At 39.1% G+C, this 18,973-nt stretch overlaps 1 protein-coding gene across 1 annotated transcript in view; it reads right to left on the bottom strand.

Annotated features, from left to right (window-relative positions):
- Positions 1-350: 350 nt before the first annotated feature.
- Positions 351-18,973, bottom strand: part of CARNMT1 (carnosine N-methyltransferase 1) — a 37,311-nt gene continuing 18,688 nt past the window's right edge. Inside the window, exons 4-8 of the mRNA XM_027615257.2 lie at positions 12,262-12,402; positions 11,130-11,308; positions 8,789-8,902; positions 1,210-1,313; positions 351-551 (exon numbers count right to left, since the gene is read on the bottom strand). Coding sequence (XP_027471058.1) covers positions 450-551; positions 1,210-1,313; positions 8,789-8,902; positions 11,130-11,308; positions 12,262-12,402 — 640 coding nt within the window. The 3' untranslated portion in view covers positions 351-449. The remainder of the gene's footprint in view (positions 552-1,209; positions 1,314-8,788; positions 8,903-11,129; positions 11,309-12,261; positions 12,403-18,973) is intronic.

The raw sequence follows: 18,973 nt of genomic DNA, 5'->3' as shown, positions 1-18,973 counted from the left end.
CAAAAGTCCCAATTCCAGATGCTGAATGTGACAGAGGATCCTCAGACTCTTTTAAAAATAACCTGTGCAATGCACACAAAACAAAGAGATTTGGGGGACTTCAATACTAGTAGTCATTAATATGGCAGACTTGCAACAGACAGCTTCATGAAGACCACTGGAGATAAAGTTTTTTCTACTGAAAGACAATTCTGGGCTTCAAGGAAAAAGTATACTTGAAGATATTTCCTCCATTTTTACTTCTGTAGTACAAATATGCATGGCATAGTATATTTCTGAAAAAGCAATAGACGTATTAAGAAAATAGACGCTATTTCTAAATTTTGTTAGGAATAAGAAGGCACCACTGATTTGAGGTTGTGTCCTGTCATTGGGATAGTTGATTTTGAGTTGTTTATTTCAGCATTTGCTCTTATCAAACTTTTTTCTGCTGATACCACTTGAGAACGTTACTGTGGTTTACGGACCACAAACAAGACACATTCATAGTAGTATTTCATCATGGAGAGATCATTCACAGTATATGTTGACAAGACAGATTCTTTTTCCACCTGGAATGCAAACAATAATCATGATGATGATGATGACCATGATAACACAGAGTACTGGTTTAGTACAGTGTACTATTTTAAACACACTCTGTTTATTAATTCATTTATTACATACAAATACCCCCTTAAGATTGGCATTATTAGTAATTGCACTTTACAAAGGACAGATTGCTCATGGTCACACCACTAATAAGAGTTGGAGCTCTACATGACTCCGATATATTGCTTCTCTTCATTTTTAAGAACAAATCTTGTTTAATTTTTTTAATGAATGAAATGGTTTTAAATAAACACACAACTAAAACAAGTCAAAGTATCATAAAACCTTATAATCACATGATAAAAAAGACTGAACACTACAGAAGTACACACAGTGAACAGTACCACTGCCCTCCCCCCTTCAGCTGCTCTTCCAGACGCTAGTCGGCTTGGTACCTATACCGGTAAGCTGCCACGCACTGAAAGCCGACTGATGACACCAGGGATTATAGTTTTCCATTTACTTACACATTATGCCAAATCCTAATAATTCTAAAAGCTAAGTATTTTCACTTTATGGATGAGAAAACAAAGAGATTAAGAGGTAAAGCCAGGAACTGTCATAATAGTCCCATTCCTGTCTAAGAGCATTGGGAGTGAAACTTGATTCCATCCTCACCTCCACCTGGAATCCATACTGCAGAACGACATTTTTTATATCTTCATAGCTCAATTCTATGGAAAGTTCATTTGCCAAATTTTCAAAGTGGTACAGCAGAGGACCTACGGTTTAAAGATATTATGAATGTATTACTTAAATATAAACATGCACTAGTTGCTGTGTTAGAACTTCAAGTTGAATCATAAGATAGGTAGTATAAGAAACAAACATAAAAGGAAGAAGAGAACCTTTACATTTGCCAAGGGCATGTGTCCAGACCCCTGAAACTCTGGCCCATTCAAGTGCTGGGCCCACACTCGTGAGGAGGGAGTCCCTCTGGTGCACCAGGGTCGCACTGTGATTCTCCACATATGCGCCTTACACCTGGAACTCTTAAGTTACTGAAGGAGCAACTGGATCAGAGAATGCGAAGTCCCTAAATTCCAAAGGTGTACTGTAATTGTAATTCCTTAAGTAAAGGCACAGCTGCAGCTACAAACTGGGTATCATATGAAAACAGAAGGGCCCTCAAGCTAGCCTAGGTCTAAGAGAGTGTCTGGGGATGGTGGGAAGTTAGAGGCAAGGCTTCCTGAAAGGAAGACATGACACCAGAGCTGGCTTTTTAAGGGCACAACTCACATCCCAGCTCTAACACTTACTAATGGTGTGCCTGTGGGCAAGTCACTAGCTCTGCTCCATCTAATATGACTTCTGTGTGAGGTAACATCCTATACACCTGGCATAGAGAAGGCATTCAGTACATGATAGCAATCACAACTTTTTAAATGACATTCCCCCTTTACTATTCTCTCATTCCACGTATCCAAGGAACTATCATCTGACTCAAACCAGAGTCTCCAATCTTTCAATTGCTCACATTCTGCCCAATCCATCATCAGCCTCATCCAGGCAACACTATCATTCAATAGTTACTTCAGGACTAATCTAAACAATCTTCTCTTTACCTTTCATTGGGTTAACTACAGATCCGGTGCCCATCTCACCACTCCTACCCCTCATACAATGTGCTAATCACAGGAAATGAGAGTAACAACAGGACAGTTTGTCCTCCCAAAAGGCTCATCACTCTGTGCAACATACTAAGAGTTAAAACATTCTTCTTCCTCTCCTCTTTTTTACCCTACATAAACCACTAGGAAAAATGACTATGAATATATACTTTAGTACTCTTTTCAGAAGAAAACAATGGTTCATCATCAAACTATTCTGCCAAGCTTAGCTTCCTGTTTTATTAGTACTACTAAAAATGACAGTAGCTACCATTTATTGAGCACTGCTGTGTCCTAGACCATCCCGAGGCCTTTGAAGCCTTGTTATAAACATGAAGAGCCTCATAGCAGTCTGCCCAGCTCTAAAGTGTATGATGTTCCTGCTCCATTATTTTAAGAGCCTCCAGCATTATTGTCTTATTATGTCTGAATACTCCAATGATTCTTACACACTATGGTCATATTGTACCTCTACTCATGTTGTGTTCCACCTAGAAGGCTCCAACTCCCCAACTCAAGCTTTAGCCATGCTCCAAAACCCTGCTGAAATCAAGTTTAAAAAAAAATTTTTTTTTAAATTTTATTGATTTAACAGAGAGACAGACAGGGTACACAAGCAGGGGCAGAGGGACAGGGAGAAGCAGGCTCCCTGCAGAGCAAGGAGCCTGATGCGGGGCTCGATCCCAAGACCCTGAGATCATGACCTGAGCCGAAGGCAGATGCCCAATGACTGACCCAGGCGTCCCTGAAATGAAGTTTTAATATAATCCACCCAAGTTCCCAGCCCTACTGCTCACTCTCTTAATGTAGCCTACTTTAAAATTCATGTAATGTAGTATGGCATTGCTGATTATTTTTCATGTAATCTGCACTTTTAACCAGATTACAAGCTACATGAGTAAAGGAACACATCTTCAGTTTCTTGTGAGTCCACCATAATGCCCAGCATCGCAGTGTAGAGTTATGCATCTGTAATTTTACCACCCAAATATAACCATTACAGTTGTGTATTTTTTACAGTCTCTTACAGATGGTTCTTTGACAAATATCTCTGTGTATATTTTAGCCTTCTACAGGTATAATCAATCTAACATTTCTACATACCATTCTCTATTAAAAAGAACCAGGGGGGGCGCCTGGGTGGCTCAGTCGTTAAGCATCTGCCTTCGGCTCAGGTCATGATCCCAGGGTCCTGGGATCGAGCCCCACATCAGGCTCCCTGCTCGGCAGGAAGCCTGCTTCTCCCTCTCCCACTCGCCCTGCTTGTGCTCCCTCTCTTCCTGTGTCTCTGTCAAATAAATAAGTAAAATCTTTAAAAAACAAACAAACAAAAAGAACCAGGGATTCTTGGGGGGTGGGGGAGAATGGCTGCTCTCAGGGCCTGACAGAGAGAGTACAAGAGCTTGGAGCACTGGTGGTGCCAGAAAGGAGGCGCTCAAACAGGGACAGGGACATGTCAAACAGACACAGGAGAAGGAGGTCCCACATGCCAAATCTGGGACAAGTTAATTTAAACCATTTATCTCCTTAAGGTTCTAAAAATTCCAGTTAAGAGAGACTGTTATATTGCATAACAAAAGGTAACTATGCTGTTTTTAAGACACATCTAAAACAAAGATATAGAAAGGATTTAAGATAAAGAAAAAGATACACATTAACTAGAAGAAAGCTTGTGGTAGCTGTCTTGAAATGCCCACTTAAAGAAACATGGCTTACAATTGTTCAAAACAAACGACCTGGCACTCAAACCTCAGCAAAAAGTTCTATGGCTGGGTAGGGAGCTCTTGTGAGTTCAGGTCGGGGGGGGGGGGGGGGGGGCTGTGGTCACCGCCCGCTCATTTTCCAATCTCCTTCTTTTCTGTCCTACATCTCACCCTCACTGTCTACTAGGTCATGTCTTCATAAATTGTATTCTTTCCCATTCACTTTTTCCAGTAAATTAAACTTCTGGTCTTTGTCTGAGCATGGACTGGAACAGGCATAAGGTAGGCATCTTGGTTACTTGGTTACATAGGGGTCAAGATCTTCAACTTCTATTCTTCCGCATATAGTCACTCATATTCCAGAATTATCCCAGGTCCTCCATAGAGCCAGGCATTTTCCAGGGTTACTGCAGCTCAACCGGCTCTGTTCACACTGGGTTTTTTTGCAAAACTCACCCAGCTACCCCATCTGAAAAAATGTTACATTTTGCTGTCTCCTGATGACCTCCCTGCCATTCTCTGACATTGTTTTAGACCCTTTTTCTATTTTTACAACCACTGTAACAAGGTCTCAGTGTGTAAAGGAGGTAATGTGTCCCTTATCTACCTTTTACAGGAAACCTCTCATGTTTCAGAAAATATCCAACTTTAGAATGCTTGAAAACTTGTTAGGACTCATTACACTTTATAAAGCTCTCCTTTGGTACTTGTGAGATGATAGAAAATATACACACTGGTCTCTGGCACCGGGCTCCTGAAACCCTTGTAATTTCCTAAGTGATAAGAACACTAGGACATCTTTTGTTCAAATATTAGGCCTCTGACTCTGGTCCCTGACACGGGGCTCCTGGACAGCTACTGGATGAGGCCTAGTCACCAAAGAGACCAACCCATGGTTAGAAGCTTGGATTTTCAGCCTTGCCCCACTATTCTCTTAAGAAAGGGAGAAGGGCTAAAATGGAATGACTGATCATGCCTACATGATGAAGCCTCCATAAAATCCCAAAAGCACGGAGTTCTAGAGAGCTACTGGGATGAACATGTGGAGGTGCTGGGACAGTGGCAACACCAGGACAGAGCATGGAAGCTCCATACCCCTTCCCAGATCCTCTGCCCTACGCATCTCTTCCATCTGGATGTTCATCTGGATCCTTCATATCCTTTAATAAAATGGTCAACCTATGTGTTTCCCTAAGTTCCATGAGCCACTGTAGCAATCAAACCCAAAGAGGGGGTTGTTGGAACCTCCAATCTGCAGCCTATAGATCTACAGTTGGTCAGAAGCACAGGTGACAGTTTGTGACTAGCGTCTGAAGTTGTGAGAGTGGAGGGAGAGGGTCCTGTGAGACTGAACCCTTCACCTGGGGTATCTCACAGTATCTCCAGGTAGACAGTATCAGGAGTTAAAAGTGTAGGGCACCCAGCTGGTATCACAGAGAATCGCTTGTAGAGGAAAAAACCCCCATTTGGTGACTAGACGTGTCAGACGTCTGAGTGTTTTATTATATGAGGAATAAAGGAGACACACAGAGAAGAACTGGGTTTTTTCTCACATAGGAAGGAAAAAACGGCGGGTCTTTCTTTTTAGTACTTTAACCTGTTTATTCTTCCAGATGAAGTTAGATTCCGTCTGCTAATTGCCTGCCCTCCACTACTGGACTATAAACGCATCAGTGCATGCATATGCACACCCACACACAGGCTGTACAATAAATTACACATACATGGGTTTAAGGGTCACCACGAAAAACTGAAGAACAGGATGCACAGGCACTTTTCTACATTTTGCTAAATCATAGCCCTTCCCAAAGGACACAGGCAAACAGTTACCTTAAAAAGCTCACTCTCACTAGCTTTCCCTAACCTGAGGAATATTAGAGTACTTCAGATCCCCCTTAAAGAGGTTTTTAAATTAACAATATTCCCACTTGTGATTTCATAGAATGTAGACAATATCTTCACTGTAATTTAACTTCCAACGTAGCTTTCCAGTATTCCATTATGGCTAGCAGGGACCGTTCTCACTCTCTAGGAATATAGTGACGTTAAGGTCTTGTGTCAGCATGGTTAGGGTGAAATCGTCCCCCAGGGGCTGATGCACTCTCAGTTTACAGATAAAATTATTTTTCCAGGCCCATCTGACTGACGCCAAAACCATGGGAATGTTACCAATTTACTAAAGAAATGCCACTTTGTCCTGTCTCCTGGCAGCCAGTCTTCTGTGGCATCTTAACATTACTTTGCTTCTGCCTTCAAATTTTGAAACAATACACTCATACACAGAAGTTAATGAAGAGCCACTGGTCATCAGGCTCTGCAGGAGGTAAAGAGCGAGTATTAGCTTCCAGCCCTCACTGAGCTCAGAGACTACTAGAGAAAACAAAAACATATGGGTGGCAACACCATGTTGTGTTAAATGCTCACGGATTCTGTGAGAATATAAAAGAAGAATACAACAAACATTTATTCCAGCCTGAAAGGATCACCTTAGCTGAGTGTTAAGAGCACCCAGGAAAAAGCCAACATGAGAACAGAGGGAAAAGAGAAAGGGCATCTGCAGTCAGGGCCGGGGCAGTGACAAAACAGAAATAATGAAGCTAAGACACAAAGATCACAAAGGGCACTAAGCCCAACCCTGGAGCGTTTCGGGTATCTAGAAAGCTAGAACTTTATGTAGGGAGTATGACAGGAATAGATTCATGTGTTAGGAGGATCATTCTGGTGGTAACATACAGAGAACTAAAAGAGGCACAAAGGGTTGGAGACAACTTGAAGGTGGGGCTACCCCAATGGAACTGTTGAAGTAATCCGGGCAAGCAGTGATGAGGGCCTGAACTAAGGAACTAGCATGAGGTTGGAACAATGGTTCTCAACTGGGTTGATTTTGCGTTTCCGTCATCACAACTGGGGTGGTCCTGCTGCAATCGAATAAGCAGAAGCCAGGAATGCCGCTCACCATCCCACAGTGAGCAGGACAACCCTCCCCCTCCACACCCTCTGCATGAAGAACAATCCAGCCCCATATGTCAACGGTACCACTGCTGAGAAACCCTGGGACAGAAGGAAATTCCAGACCTACGGAGGAGCTTTAGGAGACATGCCTTGTGGACTGACTGCGTGCAGATGGTGAGGAAGTAGAGGGGAAAGGAGGACGCACAGGTTTCTGGTTGGGGGAATCTGCGTCAACGATGGATCTGAAAAGACAAGGGGTTTTCTTGGATTTTGAAGTATCCAAGTTGGTACATAGTGGCTTGGACCATGACAGATATTTGGACCAGAGATACAGATTGGGGAATGAAAGAATAGGAGGAGCCACGGTAGGAATCACAAGGAGTAAGGGATGAGCACAGCGCATGAAGAGTAAGAACACTCTTCTGAACAGATACCCAGAGCTCACCAGTCTAAGAGAATCATCATTTTTTAAATTCTTCAGCTTATACATGTAAAGAATTTTATTTGGGAAGTACTAACTTTCCAAATAACTATTTTTAAGGACTATGCTTCTCCATTAATCCAATGCTCAGAATTGTTTTGGAATTCTGCGGTATGAAGAGTAGAAGCTCTCCTAATTGACCTTCCCCCCTAACCCAAGTGCCCTATTACCTCATGCCTGGGACAGATCACAGCGCGGCCCAGCATGTCTGCTCTTATCAAACAGTAGGCTTATGAAGAGCCAATTTTATTTGTTCCGGGCAGTTAAAATTACTGTTATTACATAACTAAGTAAAATATTAATAAACCAATTAAAATAAAAGTTCAAAAAGAAAAGTTCTTTCTGTGAAAGTTAATGCTTTGGAAATACATGAAACCTTACCACAATTCAGTAATCGGAGTCAGAAATATTACATAATTAACACGAACTGTTAGGCCCAGGATGAGCCTGCAGAATTATCTGCTTAGGCATTTAAGGGGCTGGATCTGAGCTGTGAGCCTGTCTCTGCCATATATATAAGCTCCGGGACGCCACTGCTAGTTACTTACAGCGAGATTCAGACTCATCAACTATAAAAATACCATCTCAACATAGGGTTGTTTTGAGATTCAATAAGGCATTTGCTCACCCACAGTGGTAATGCAGTTGACCCTTGAACATCACAGGTTCTAACTACACAGGTCTGCTTCTACACGTTTTGTTTTGTTGATAAAAATACAGCACAATACTGTCAATGTATTTTCTCTTCCTTATGATTTTCTTAGTAACATTCTTTTCTCTAGCTTAATTTACTGCAAGAATACAGTATATAATACATGTAGTATATAAAATACACACTAATTGTTTATGTTATCAGTAGGCTTCTGGTCAACAGCAGGCTAACAGTAGTTAGCTTTTGGGGAGTCAAAAGTTATACACAGATTTTTGATTGTGCAAGGGGTCAGCATCCCTAAGGCCCACACTGTTAAAGGGTCAACTGTATCACATTTCAATCATTCCTTGGGAAATTTTTGAGGAAACTTACTTTAAAGAAGTGAATCCTTTGAAAGAGGACCTAAGGTTTGGGATAACTTTCGTATTATGGTTGCATTTTACAGCCACTCTCATCTGTCCCATGAAATTCTAGAGAGAAGTTTGAAAAGATCTATTTCTATCTCTAGTCTTAGTCCTAATGGCAAAATCTGCGGTGAAGTCCAATCATTAAAAAAAGAGCACATGACATAACCCAACAAGACTAGACCGATCCTGACGCCCACAGACTCCAACAAGGTGTTATCTCTTGGGGCTGCCACTGCTTTGAGACGAACTCCACACTAACTGGGATACAGTCTAAAGGAAATGATACAACCTATCACCTTTGTGAACATCTGGTACGTAAAGTTACCAAACAGAGGACAGCTGTAAGTACTCAGATTCATGTATAAGACTCTAATAAACACTGAGGAACTTACCTAGATTTATCCAAATTCCACCTGGCTTGAGTATTTTCCATATTGTGTCAATATAATCAATAACATTGTGAGCTGTGTCTATGAAGAAACAGGTAGCAATACAGTCCCAGGTATCTATTCGAGGAAAACCACATTACCACATTCATTATGTTACGTTGCCTTTCCTTCTAATTACTTCTACAATGTTACCTCTTACAGATTACGAATATTTCATTTAACTGGAGGAATACAGAAGCTAAACTCTTCCAACCAACAAGGTAATTAGGGTAACCAAACAATCATTTATGAGATGCTTCACTAAGTTCATGGAAGTTTTTACTAATAATTTGATAATCACTTTGGAAACCATTTTTGATAGCCTATATAACTAGGTGTCTTTACCAAATGGTACTTGTAAGAGTTTTGTTTATAATCTACTCAATGTCCAGCCTTCATGTCAAATTGCTTAAGATGATGTAATTGTCATTTGAATTTTAAACCGTGATTTAAGCCACTGTTAACCACCAATTCTGGCAAGTTTCAGAAAGGCTGTATGCACTTGTTGCCAAGTGAGAAACAAATGGCATAAAAATACTTAAACCGTTCACCAGTACTTCAGATAATCAGCGGATTATCAGTGGAAAAGGGGAACGAGGCTGTCAGTGCCCCATGGAGGTCGTGGCAGGGCACAATCCAGGGACAGAGGCTGGATTCTACAAATCTCGGTGCCATAAAGGCACTGATCCCACCGAGGATGACCTTCACCATCTGCTCTCTCAAGCCCTGCTACAGAACAAGGTCACCTGTACTCACCTAAGTGACTGTTTTCCATTATGTCACTTCTCTTTTGAGAACTTTCTCTCTATCCTATCCCCAGCACCTAACATTTTCCATCTCTCTCTTTCTACTTTCAGAATACAGGTTTTCCCAATGTCAGAGTTCAGGGAAAAATAAACAAAAACTTGACTATCTTGTTACTCCCCTGCTCGAGTCCCTCCAATGGTTTCCCACCTCTCTGAGTACAATCAAAGTCAGCCTCACCAAACCCTCCCCAACCTGACCTCCCACCACTGCACCCGCTGCTCACTACACCCCAGCCAAAGTGGCTTCTTGCTCTTCCTTGAGCAGAACAAGCATCCTCCCTACCCTGAATAGTTCTTCCCTTGCCACCGCTTCTGTCTGCAACATTGCCCCCCAAATGTCTAATGGTTTGCCTCTTCACTTTTTCGAGGTTCTCTGCTCAACATTTTTTTTAAAGTTCTGCTTAGAGAGCCTTCCCTGATAACTCTATAAATGGCAGCCTCTCCCCAGTCACTCTGTATCCCTGTTACCCTGCCTTGGTATTCTTCCTTACAATATTAAATTTGTTACTGCCCCTCTCTCCCTATTGGAACACAGATTCCGTGACCAGGAACTTTGCTTTGCTCGCTGCTCTTTCCCATGCCTAGAACATACCTGGGACTTAGCAGGTGCTCAAATAAATGTGTTGAATGAATGATCTTGCTGACCTCTTAGGATACTATTTTTCTTCTTCCTTTTACTAAAGCTAATCCACTCCCCCCACCACCACCCATCTCTCCATTGCCATCTCCCTTTCTCTAATGCTAGCTCAAACTTCAACAGTTTGCCAAGATGAAGTTCCAACTTCATAGCCTGATTTTAAAGGTCTTCTACAATCTGGAACCAACCTACTTTTCTAGCCATATCTCCCATTAAACTACCAAACCAACCTCTCTTTTCCTTCCAATCAGGCTATCCCACCATCCCTGATTACCTTACTCATTTATATTTTCCTACCTCTGCCTCCCTCTTCCTTTTTTCTTTAGATTTTTATTTATTAATTTGACAGAGAGTAAGAGAGTGAGCGAGTGTGCACAAGCAGGGGGAACAGCAGAGGGAGAGGGAGAAGCAGGCTCTCAGCTGAGCAGGGAGCCTGATGGAGGACTCGACCCCAGGACCCTGGGATAATGGTCTGAGTTGAAGGCAGACACTTAACTGACTGAGCCACCCAGGCACTCCTGTCTCCCTATTCTTGAAGTCACAGCCTTCTCTCTACAAAGATCTCCTTTCCCACACTAATCTTTTACCTTTATTTATATTCATTATTCATGAACTCTTTTCACATGTGTCTTATATTAATAGATCCAACAGATTCTATATTTCTTAATGGTGGGATCTTATACTTCTTTATATTTCCCATCATTCCCTTATAGAGGCCTTTGAAAATATCCTAACTTGCCACTGAAGCATATCTTATATTCTGTGATCAAAATGAATGACCAATACTTTGGCTTAGTATAAAATTAGCTCATTAAATTTAGAATAAAGAACAAGAACTTTTAAATGCTTGTTTTGGACTTACTGCATTCTGAGTAGATCTCCTGAAAATCTCCTGCTGTCATAGAAAAATTAGAACCAGGAGGAAGACTGTGGGGATCAACATCAGGGAAAAAGATGGGTCGAATCTGATCAGCTGACCTCCGGTTATTGCTAAACTGATGGATCCAGGGATAAAGCTTATATTTATTAATTTCAGAACATCTGCAAAATATGAGCACAAAATTCAGTGTTAACTAAAAATTTTACCAAGAAAATCTACTTTAAATACTAAAATATAATCTGATTGAAGATTTACTTATATAATTCATTAATACTTAAGATGTTACCACTACACCCCAACCAATTATCTGAAAATGCACATATACACGTATGTAGATGAGTAACCAATCATGAATTAAAAGACAGGAAAAAAATTAAAGTAAATTCAGAGATATAAATGTGTTGTTCATTCACATTTTAAAAATGTATTTCCAAACTTCCAAACTTCAAACTGAAAAACAGGCCAACTCTTTTCTCAAAAAAGTGGTATGGGTTTTGTTTGCTGCCCAACTATTCCCATTCTCTCCATTTTACCTTCTCACCATTCCCTAACCCATACTGGACAACATATTATTTAAACAAGGCAGCTAGTTATTTTTTCCAATGCACCTCTTCTGGCTTTAAAAATAACAACTCTTTTCCATTATTTTCTAAAAGAGGCCACAGAAATTCTGAGAGATGTTTCCAACTCAATCATATGAGCATACTTGGCCATTTTATAAGAATTTGATTAAGGGAAAAAGTTATGATTGCTACACTGCACTTATTCCACTGAAGAAACAAAGGGGTGAAGAAGGTCAAGGAACAATGAGAAAACACTCCTTCCTGGGTCATCCAAAGTCTCGAAATTCTGCACAGGGAACATTTCAGTTTCATGGGATGTCCCATCATTTTCTAAAAAGTCGCTTATCCATCCTGTTTCAACATTCTGTTAACTAAGAACTAATTAAAAGTGGTAATTTGTATAAGCAACGATTTTAATATAAGAAACACTTATGATTATATATCATAATTAAACACTCTGTATTTATCTTCAAATTCAGAATTGTTCAAAAATAGGTAAGTCAATCTGATTCTGAGAAATTACTATTTCCAGCAAAAAGTAAATTAAATACCTGTTGAGTACAAAGTTGGAAGAAAAGAGCATAAAAAAACTCCATTCATTTCCTTGACAAGCATAACCTAGCATAGCTATTTCCCAGGCCAGTCTTCCTAGTCCAGCACCAGGTACCAGAATATTTACTTTAGAAGGATCCCTGAAATGAAATAAGGCAATTATGTCCAACCCCTCAAAGAAAAAAAAGAAAAGGCAAAATCCACATTAACAACTAAAAACTTAAATATTCAGTAAGAATAAGCTCACTCAAAATTGACTTTTTAAAATTGAGAAGTATTTCTAAATATAAATGAAAAATAAGGGCATGAGGAATTATCGTATGTTCAAATATCAGATGAGGGTTTTATGCCCTAAATACTTTTCAGGAAAAAAAGGAGTCGCCTTATATCTAAAGACTTAGAAGACACTCATACCCCCATAGTAGCTGTCACTTGAACAACTATCTCAAGAAGACAAATTATCCCAAAGGGATCCCAGCACACACAAAGATTGAACAAAATCATTTTATCATGAGACACTGAAACAAAACATTATTTCTAAATTCTGTAACTAATACAACAGTTTGTGTGACTAAACAGATGAAATATATGTAGATTTTTAATGCATTAGTTATATCTTTAAGATCCTACGTATTTTAGCTGGCAAAAGAATTTGGAGGGAGGGTATTCTCATGGGGAAAATGAGGACTTGCCTTCTAACTGAGCATAATTAATTGCAAGTACATCACACCAAATCACAGACTCACAACCCAACTGCTCTTCACTTATTGGCATCACACTACAGAAACAAATTCTCTTCACTCTAAGATCCACCATCCACTTTCAAATGGCTAAAAAGCCTTAGCAAAGCAAGGGACTTTCTGAGGAATTCCAGCCAATCAATATAACCCTAAGGAAACCAAAATGGTATTCTTATAGAAAACCAAAGGCAAATGTGTATAATCAGCTGTCATCATATCAATTACAAAGAATTTCACTATTATCTGCATTCTCCAAATTTAGTTCATAAATCATAACCAACTTCCAAATCTACCCTGTGGATAATTCTCTTTTTTTTTTAAATCTTTATACTACATGGTCTTTAAGTTTGGTGTGCTCCAAACAGCAACAGGGCTTTTTACTAGTGGCCCATATCGTAACCGCTGCCATTTCCCACTCTGAAATCAAGAAGAAACAAACAGAACTACAGGGCTTTTGGAAATTCAGTGTACAAATACAGTCACACGGCAATTTTGGCCCAGGTCATCCAGTCTTAAATATATATGTATTTGTATAAAAACCTTAACAAAGTCTACTTTATTTCACTAGTGAATTTTAAATATACAGTAAGACATAAACCAAAATTTGTTAAAAATGACTTCTGACAGGGGTGCCTGGGTGGCTCAGTTGTTAAGCGTCTGCCTTCAGCTCAGGTCATGATCCCAGGGTTCTGGGATCGAGCCCCATGTCGGGCTCCCTGCTTGGCAGGAAGCCTGCTTCTCCCTCTCCCACTCCCCCTGCTTGTGTTCCTGCTCTCGCTCTCTGTCAAATAAATAAAGTCTTTAAAAAAAAAATGATTTCTGATCAACAGGCTTATTAGGATTAGGAGACATCCTTTAATACTTGGTATGAGCAAACTGATGCCAAGCTGCCATATAAAATGCTTTCTTCTCATTTCAGATCACACACAATGTTTGTGTGTGAACACTTTAATTTTTAATTGATTTAATTGATTAAATTTCTAATGAAGAGAATGGGTAACATCCTCCCATGTGGTTTAGACCTACCTGTATCAGTTATCTAACAAGCATATAAAGTATATACATATTTTTAGTATGAGAATTTGAAAAGCTACTGGCCGTACTCTATGCTACCCTTTGTATGACGGACCTGCCACTGTGGCACCCCGCCCAGGGCCTCTCTCTCATCTTCCACTTCCTATCAGACCCACCAAAACCCGTACTCTCCCAGAATTACCTCTTTTCTTTTCTCAGTTCCCATTTGCCCCATCAAAACATGCATTTTTCCCAAGTGGCTGTTCTCACCTTAGATTAAAAAAAAAAAAAAAGGCAAAGTAATGCAACAAAAGTAAATGGATTTAGAAGTAAATTCAGAGTATTTAAATCATAAAAATAATCACTAATAACATCTGGATGGTTGATGAGCTGAGTAAAAAACTACCAAGAAGAAATGAGAAATCATGCTAACCCCAAGGCAAAGTTGTGTTAATAATGGTACTGACAATTTTTTTTGTCAACTTATGCAAAGTTAACTTTATGACTGCTACTGTCAAATTCTCCGTACCCAAACAGGCCCACAGAACTCTTTCCCCCCCTTGTGGCAGAAAGTGCTGTATAAAACTATTAAAAGGTTGTCATCAAGCAGAGGAATGCAGACTGTTTATCAAGGCCCTTGATTAAGAGTTAGCAAGGATTATGATAGATCTATCAATTATCTATATTATGACAAAAGAATTTCTGTGAGCACACAAAAGGAGACACATTAAAACAAATGCCCAAAATTGAGGGAAAAAAAAAAAAGGAAAAAATCAAGCTATGAATGAGGGCGATGGAGAGAATTTTTCCCTAAGTTTTTGTTCTCAGATTTTTTTTTTCATTGGGTCATTATATGAGGGACATTAACAGCATAATGGAAAGTCCCTCTAATTATAATGTGTATAAAAATAAAGCATTTTAATAGGCAGTTCCTGCTATGACTGCATGTTAACTCTAGGGCATTTCTATGAAGGTTCTTCTGTGGAAAATAAGGGAAATAAAGTCTACATATAGACCTTTAGTGTGCTGTGACTTTAAGCTTGGCTAAACTTAGAAAACCAGGAATAGAGGCATATAATATCTGGCTCAGTACTCAAATGGTGCCGCTGGAGATTCTTAGCAAAAATAAGCAAGCAGACAAGTTTACCTAGTTATTAAGGTCCAACTATGGAGAAGCAGTAAGTATATTTACTACAAATGTGACACCCCTGATAACAGCAGGAAAAGTTTCAACAGTTTATTCCAGACAAGCAAGAAGAAAGAGAGTATACTTATATGGACAGAATGTGGGGCTCCTATGTATCTAAACAGGCCGTGGCCCACGCTGGTACCACGTTCTGTGCTCCAACAATTACCAGCAGTAAATGTGGTTCCTTAAGAGAGGTTTCCTTTATCGCGCACAGAATAGTTTTTGCGTTGCAGCTGCAGATTAGCATGTTCCAACACACAAAATACCTTCTCTTGAGTCCACAAGCTGACACTTAGCTGACCCCTGGCGGTTAGGGGTGTGCACACTTTCAAGCACTCGAAGTGTTCTGTTCTGTCTGAATTCCAGCAGTTCTCTGCTCAGTACAATAAAAGCCACTCAGCACTTGTGGCTACTGAACACTTAAAATGTGGCTAGTCCGATGTGATGCGAGTGCAAAACAGATGCTGGATTTCAGTATAAAAAAGGAATGTAAAGTAGCTCATTAATAATCTCACAGACTATGCTGAAATAATATTTCAGATAAACTGGGTTATTAAAGTATATTATTAATTCCACCTGTGGCTTTTTATGTGGCTATGAGAAAATTTAAAATAACGTATATGGCTTGCATTATATTTCCATTGACCAGTGCTTGATCCACACAGAGAAATAGTAAAAACACAATTTTGAGCACAAGCCAATTGTGAAATGACACCACAACCTGTTCTATGAGCTTTTACAATATAAACAATAAAATGTTTTGTTTAAAGGTATATAAACATGTAGTTATTGTAGGAAGGTAAGATCAGAGTAACAACTTCATATTAGTTGTTACCTCTGGAAGGAGAGAATATACTGAGCTTTTCAGGGCATGGTTTCAACTGTATCTGTAATGTTTCTTTTAGAAAATACATTAAAAAAACACACACAAACAAAACAAAACCCTGAATGAAGTAAGTATGGCAAAATTTCAAGGTTTAACAGAGCTAGGTGTTGAAATATTTTGTATTCAAAGTAGAAAATGGGGGGTGGCTGGGTGGCTCAGTTTGTTAAGCATCTGCCTTCGGCTCACGTCGTGATCCTGGGATCCTCGGATCGAGCCCCATGTTGGGCTCCCTGCTCAGCGGAGAGTCTACTTCTCCCTCTCCCTCTGCCCCTTTCCCTGCTTGTGCGCTCTTTCTCTCAAATAAATAAATAAAATCTTAAAAAAACCCAACTACAACTGGGTTATAAATCCCTTTAGTGTCTAGCCCCTTCAAAAATATCCCAGTTTACCTCTTCATCCACTCTCAACAAAGAACTCCCATGTATCAAATAACTTCTCACCAATTCTAGAAAACACTTTCTCACCTTAATCTTTAGAGCTCCTATACACCCACAGAAACTCAGTTTAAATTATCACGTTATCTTTGAAGTCTTTCCCAAATATCCCAGGCATGGGGATTGAATTCAATTCTCAATAATTTCAGCACGTCATACCGCTGTTATAGTTTATATACCAAGTTTTTCTATGACCCACAGGCCAGTCACCTGTTTTTGTAAATAAGGTTTTACTGGAACACAGTCGTGCACGTAGACAAACTGTCTATGCTGCGTCCCACAACAGAGTCGTACCCAGTGACTACACAGCCTGAATAGCCTAAAATATTTACTGCCTGGCCCTTTAAGAAAAAGTTGGACATCTCTGACCTAATGAATCTTGAACGTCTTTCCTATTTGTACACAGAGCTTCCTTAATCTGTTATGACTAAATAAATATTCCACTGCATGACTGTACCATAATGTATCTAAATCTAATTAAGGACACTTAGATTTTTTCCCAAGCTTTTGTTATTATAATGTTAAAACTAATATCCTTAGCATAAATGATCTTCCACATGCAGGAATCTGTAGAAAACTTCCCCAAAATTGAATTCCAAGAGTCAAAAGATATGAATTTAATTTCTGTTAGATATTACCAAGTTGCCCTCCAAAAGACTTTACTGATTTATTCTTCCTTCAGCAAGCTATGTTTCCTCATACCTTTAGTAAGTTATTTAACTTTTAAACTTTGCAATGTAACAGGTGAAAAAATGGCATCTTAGCGTGGTTTTCACATTTGCATATTCTTATGAGATTGAAGACCTTGTATTTCTTCTTCTGTAAACTATTTACACTATTTTTCTACTGGGTTATTAGTCTTGAATTGTTTTTCCACTGAGTTATTACTCTAGATTTATAAGCACTTGAAATCCTGAACTTTAAGAGCTTAAAATCTTGTTTGAAAGATGTGAAATAAATATTTGTCTTTGGTCTAAGAGGGCTTTCAGGATGAGGGATAAATCTAAATTTTCAGTCTCTACTCTTGCATTATTTGGCAGTCTACATTTCCTCCATTTTCTCTTCTTAAATGGTTCCTTTTAGCTAAAAGAATCATTTTATAAATTACGATTTATATTCTTTAATGTAAGTAGAAAAAAACGCTTCTTTAAAGCTTACCATATATTTTTCTAATGTCCAACTCTATGAAAGAAAAACTATATTCAGCTGGTCAATAATATATCTCTATCTTCTGGGAGTGAAATGCAAAGACATGATCGATTTTTCTCCCACACGCAAAGTATCACTTCATTTTCTTCTAAAATGGGTTGGGTTAATGAAATTAAGATATAAAAATATAGTCCCAACAGTTTTCCGGATTCACAAAAGAATATGGTTCCACATGGTTGTGATTTTTCATTTCAGGTAGGACTCAAACTTAAGAATCTCTTTTCTTAGCAACTATAAACTTTATAGCACAAACATGATCAGTCACTTGAAAAACTGAAACTCTCAATACATACTGCTCAGAGCATCAAATGAAAAGTTACTGGGCTTATGTTCATATTTGAGAAAAAAGTTTAAATTTTGAACTCATACTTCAAGAAAAATTATATTGCTAATTTCAATGAGCAACTGCTCACTAAAGTACAGTTCAAATCTATTTAAAACCAAAACAGACTAGAGGCTAATAATTCCTGAAATGGTTGGCATTCAGCACAATTAAAATAGCATTTCCTTAATTAACAAATAGACCCCAATATAGATGTCACTCTGTGGCTTCAAAGCTGCTTGTGCTTGCAAACTCAGGCATTTAAAAAAAACTCTAAATAGGGGCATGTGGGTGTGGCTGGCTTAGTCAGCAGAGCATCCAATTCTCTATCTCAGTGTCATGAGTTCAAGCCCCACACTGGGTGTGGAGCCTACTTAAGAAAAATAAAAAGTAAAATAAAGTAAATAAAAACTCTAAACAGAGACAAATTGGACAAATTAATAAGACAAGTGTGTTTTCATAGGAAAAAATATTTTAATGCACACAGGTATGGTTAATTCTACACATATTTAAGTATACTATCTTTTATAGACAACTCAGTTAGAAAGGGCCTTTACTGAAATTTCAAAAAGAACAAATACAAGCTGACATAAATTTGAGTCAAATCCAGCCAAGTTTAAGGACATCAAATTCCCATGTGCTTACTGTGGCATAAGAGGATCCTGGAAATTCATCTGAGACCCAAAGTTGACCAGGATTTACCTAAGAATCAACCTGGATACTGAAGGGTTGTAATTAATGTTCCTGTTTCAGGTCTAAGGGTTTACTTCTTTATGGCAAAATTATGCCTTTAACATGGATATGGACTTTACTGTTTGTTTTTTTTTTAAGAGAGTAACAGTGTGTATTAGATTGTTTATTTATTTATTTATTTGACAGAGAGAGAGAGACAGCGAGAGAGGGAACACAAGCAGGGG

The sequence above is a fragment of the Zalophus californianus genome, chromosome 13 (genome assembly GCF_009762305.2).
Source record: "Zalophus californianus isolate mZalCal1 chromosome 13, mZalCal1.pri.v2, whole genome shotgun sequence".
NCBI lineage: Eukaryota > Metazoa > Chordata > Mammalia > Carnivora > Otariidae > Zalophus > Zalophus californianus.
The sequence above is the reverse complement of the archived record's forward strand: the minus strand, read 5'-3'. Positions and strand labels throughout refer to the sequence as shown.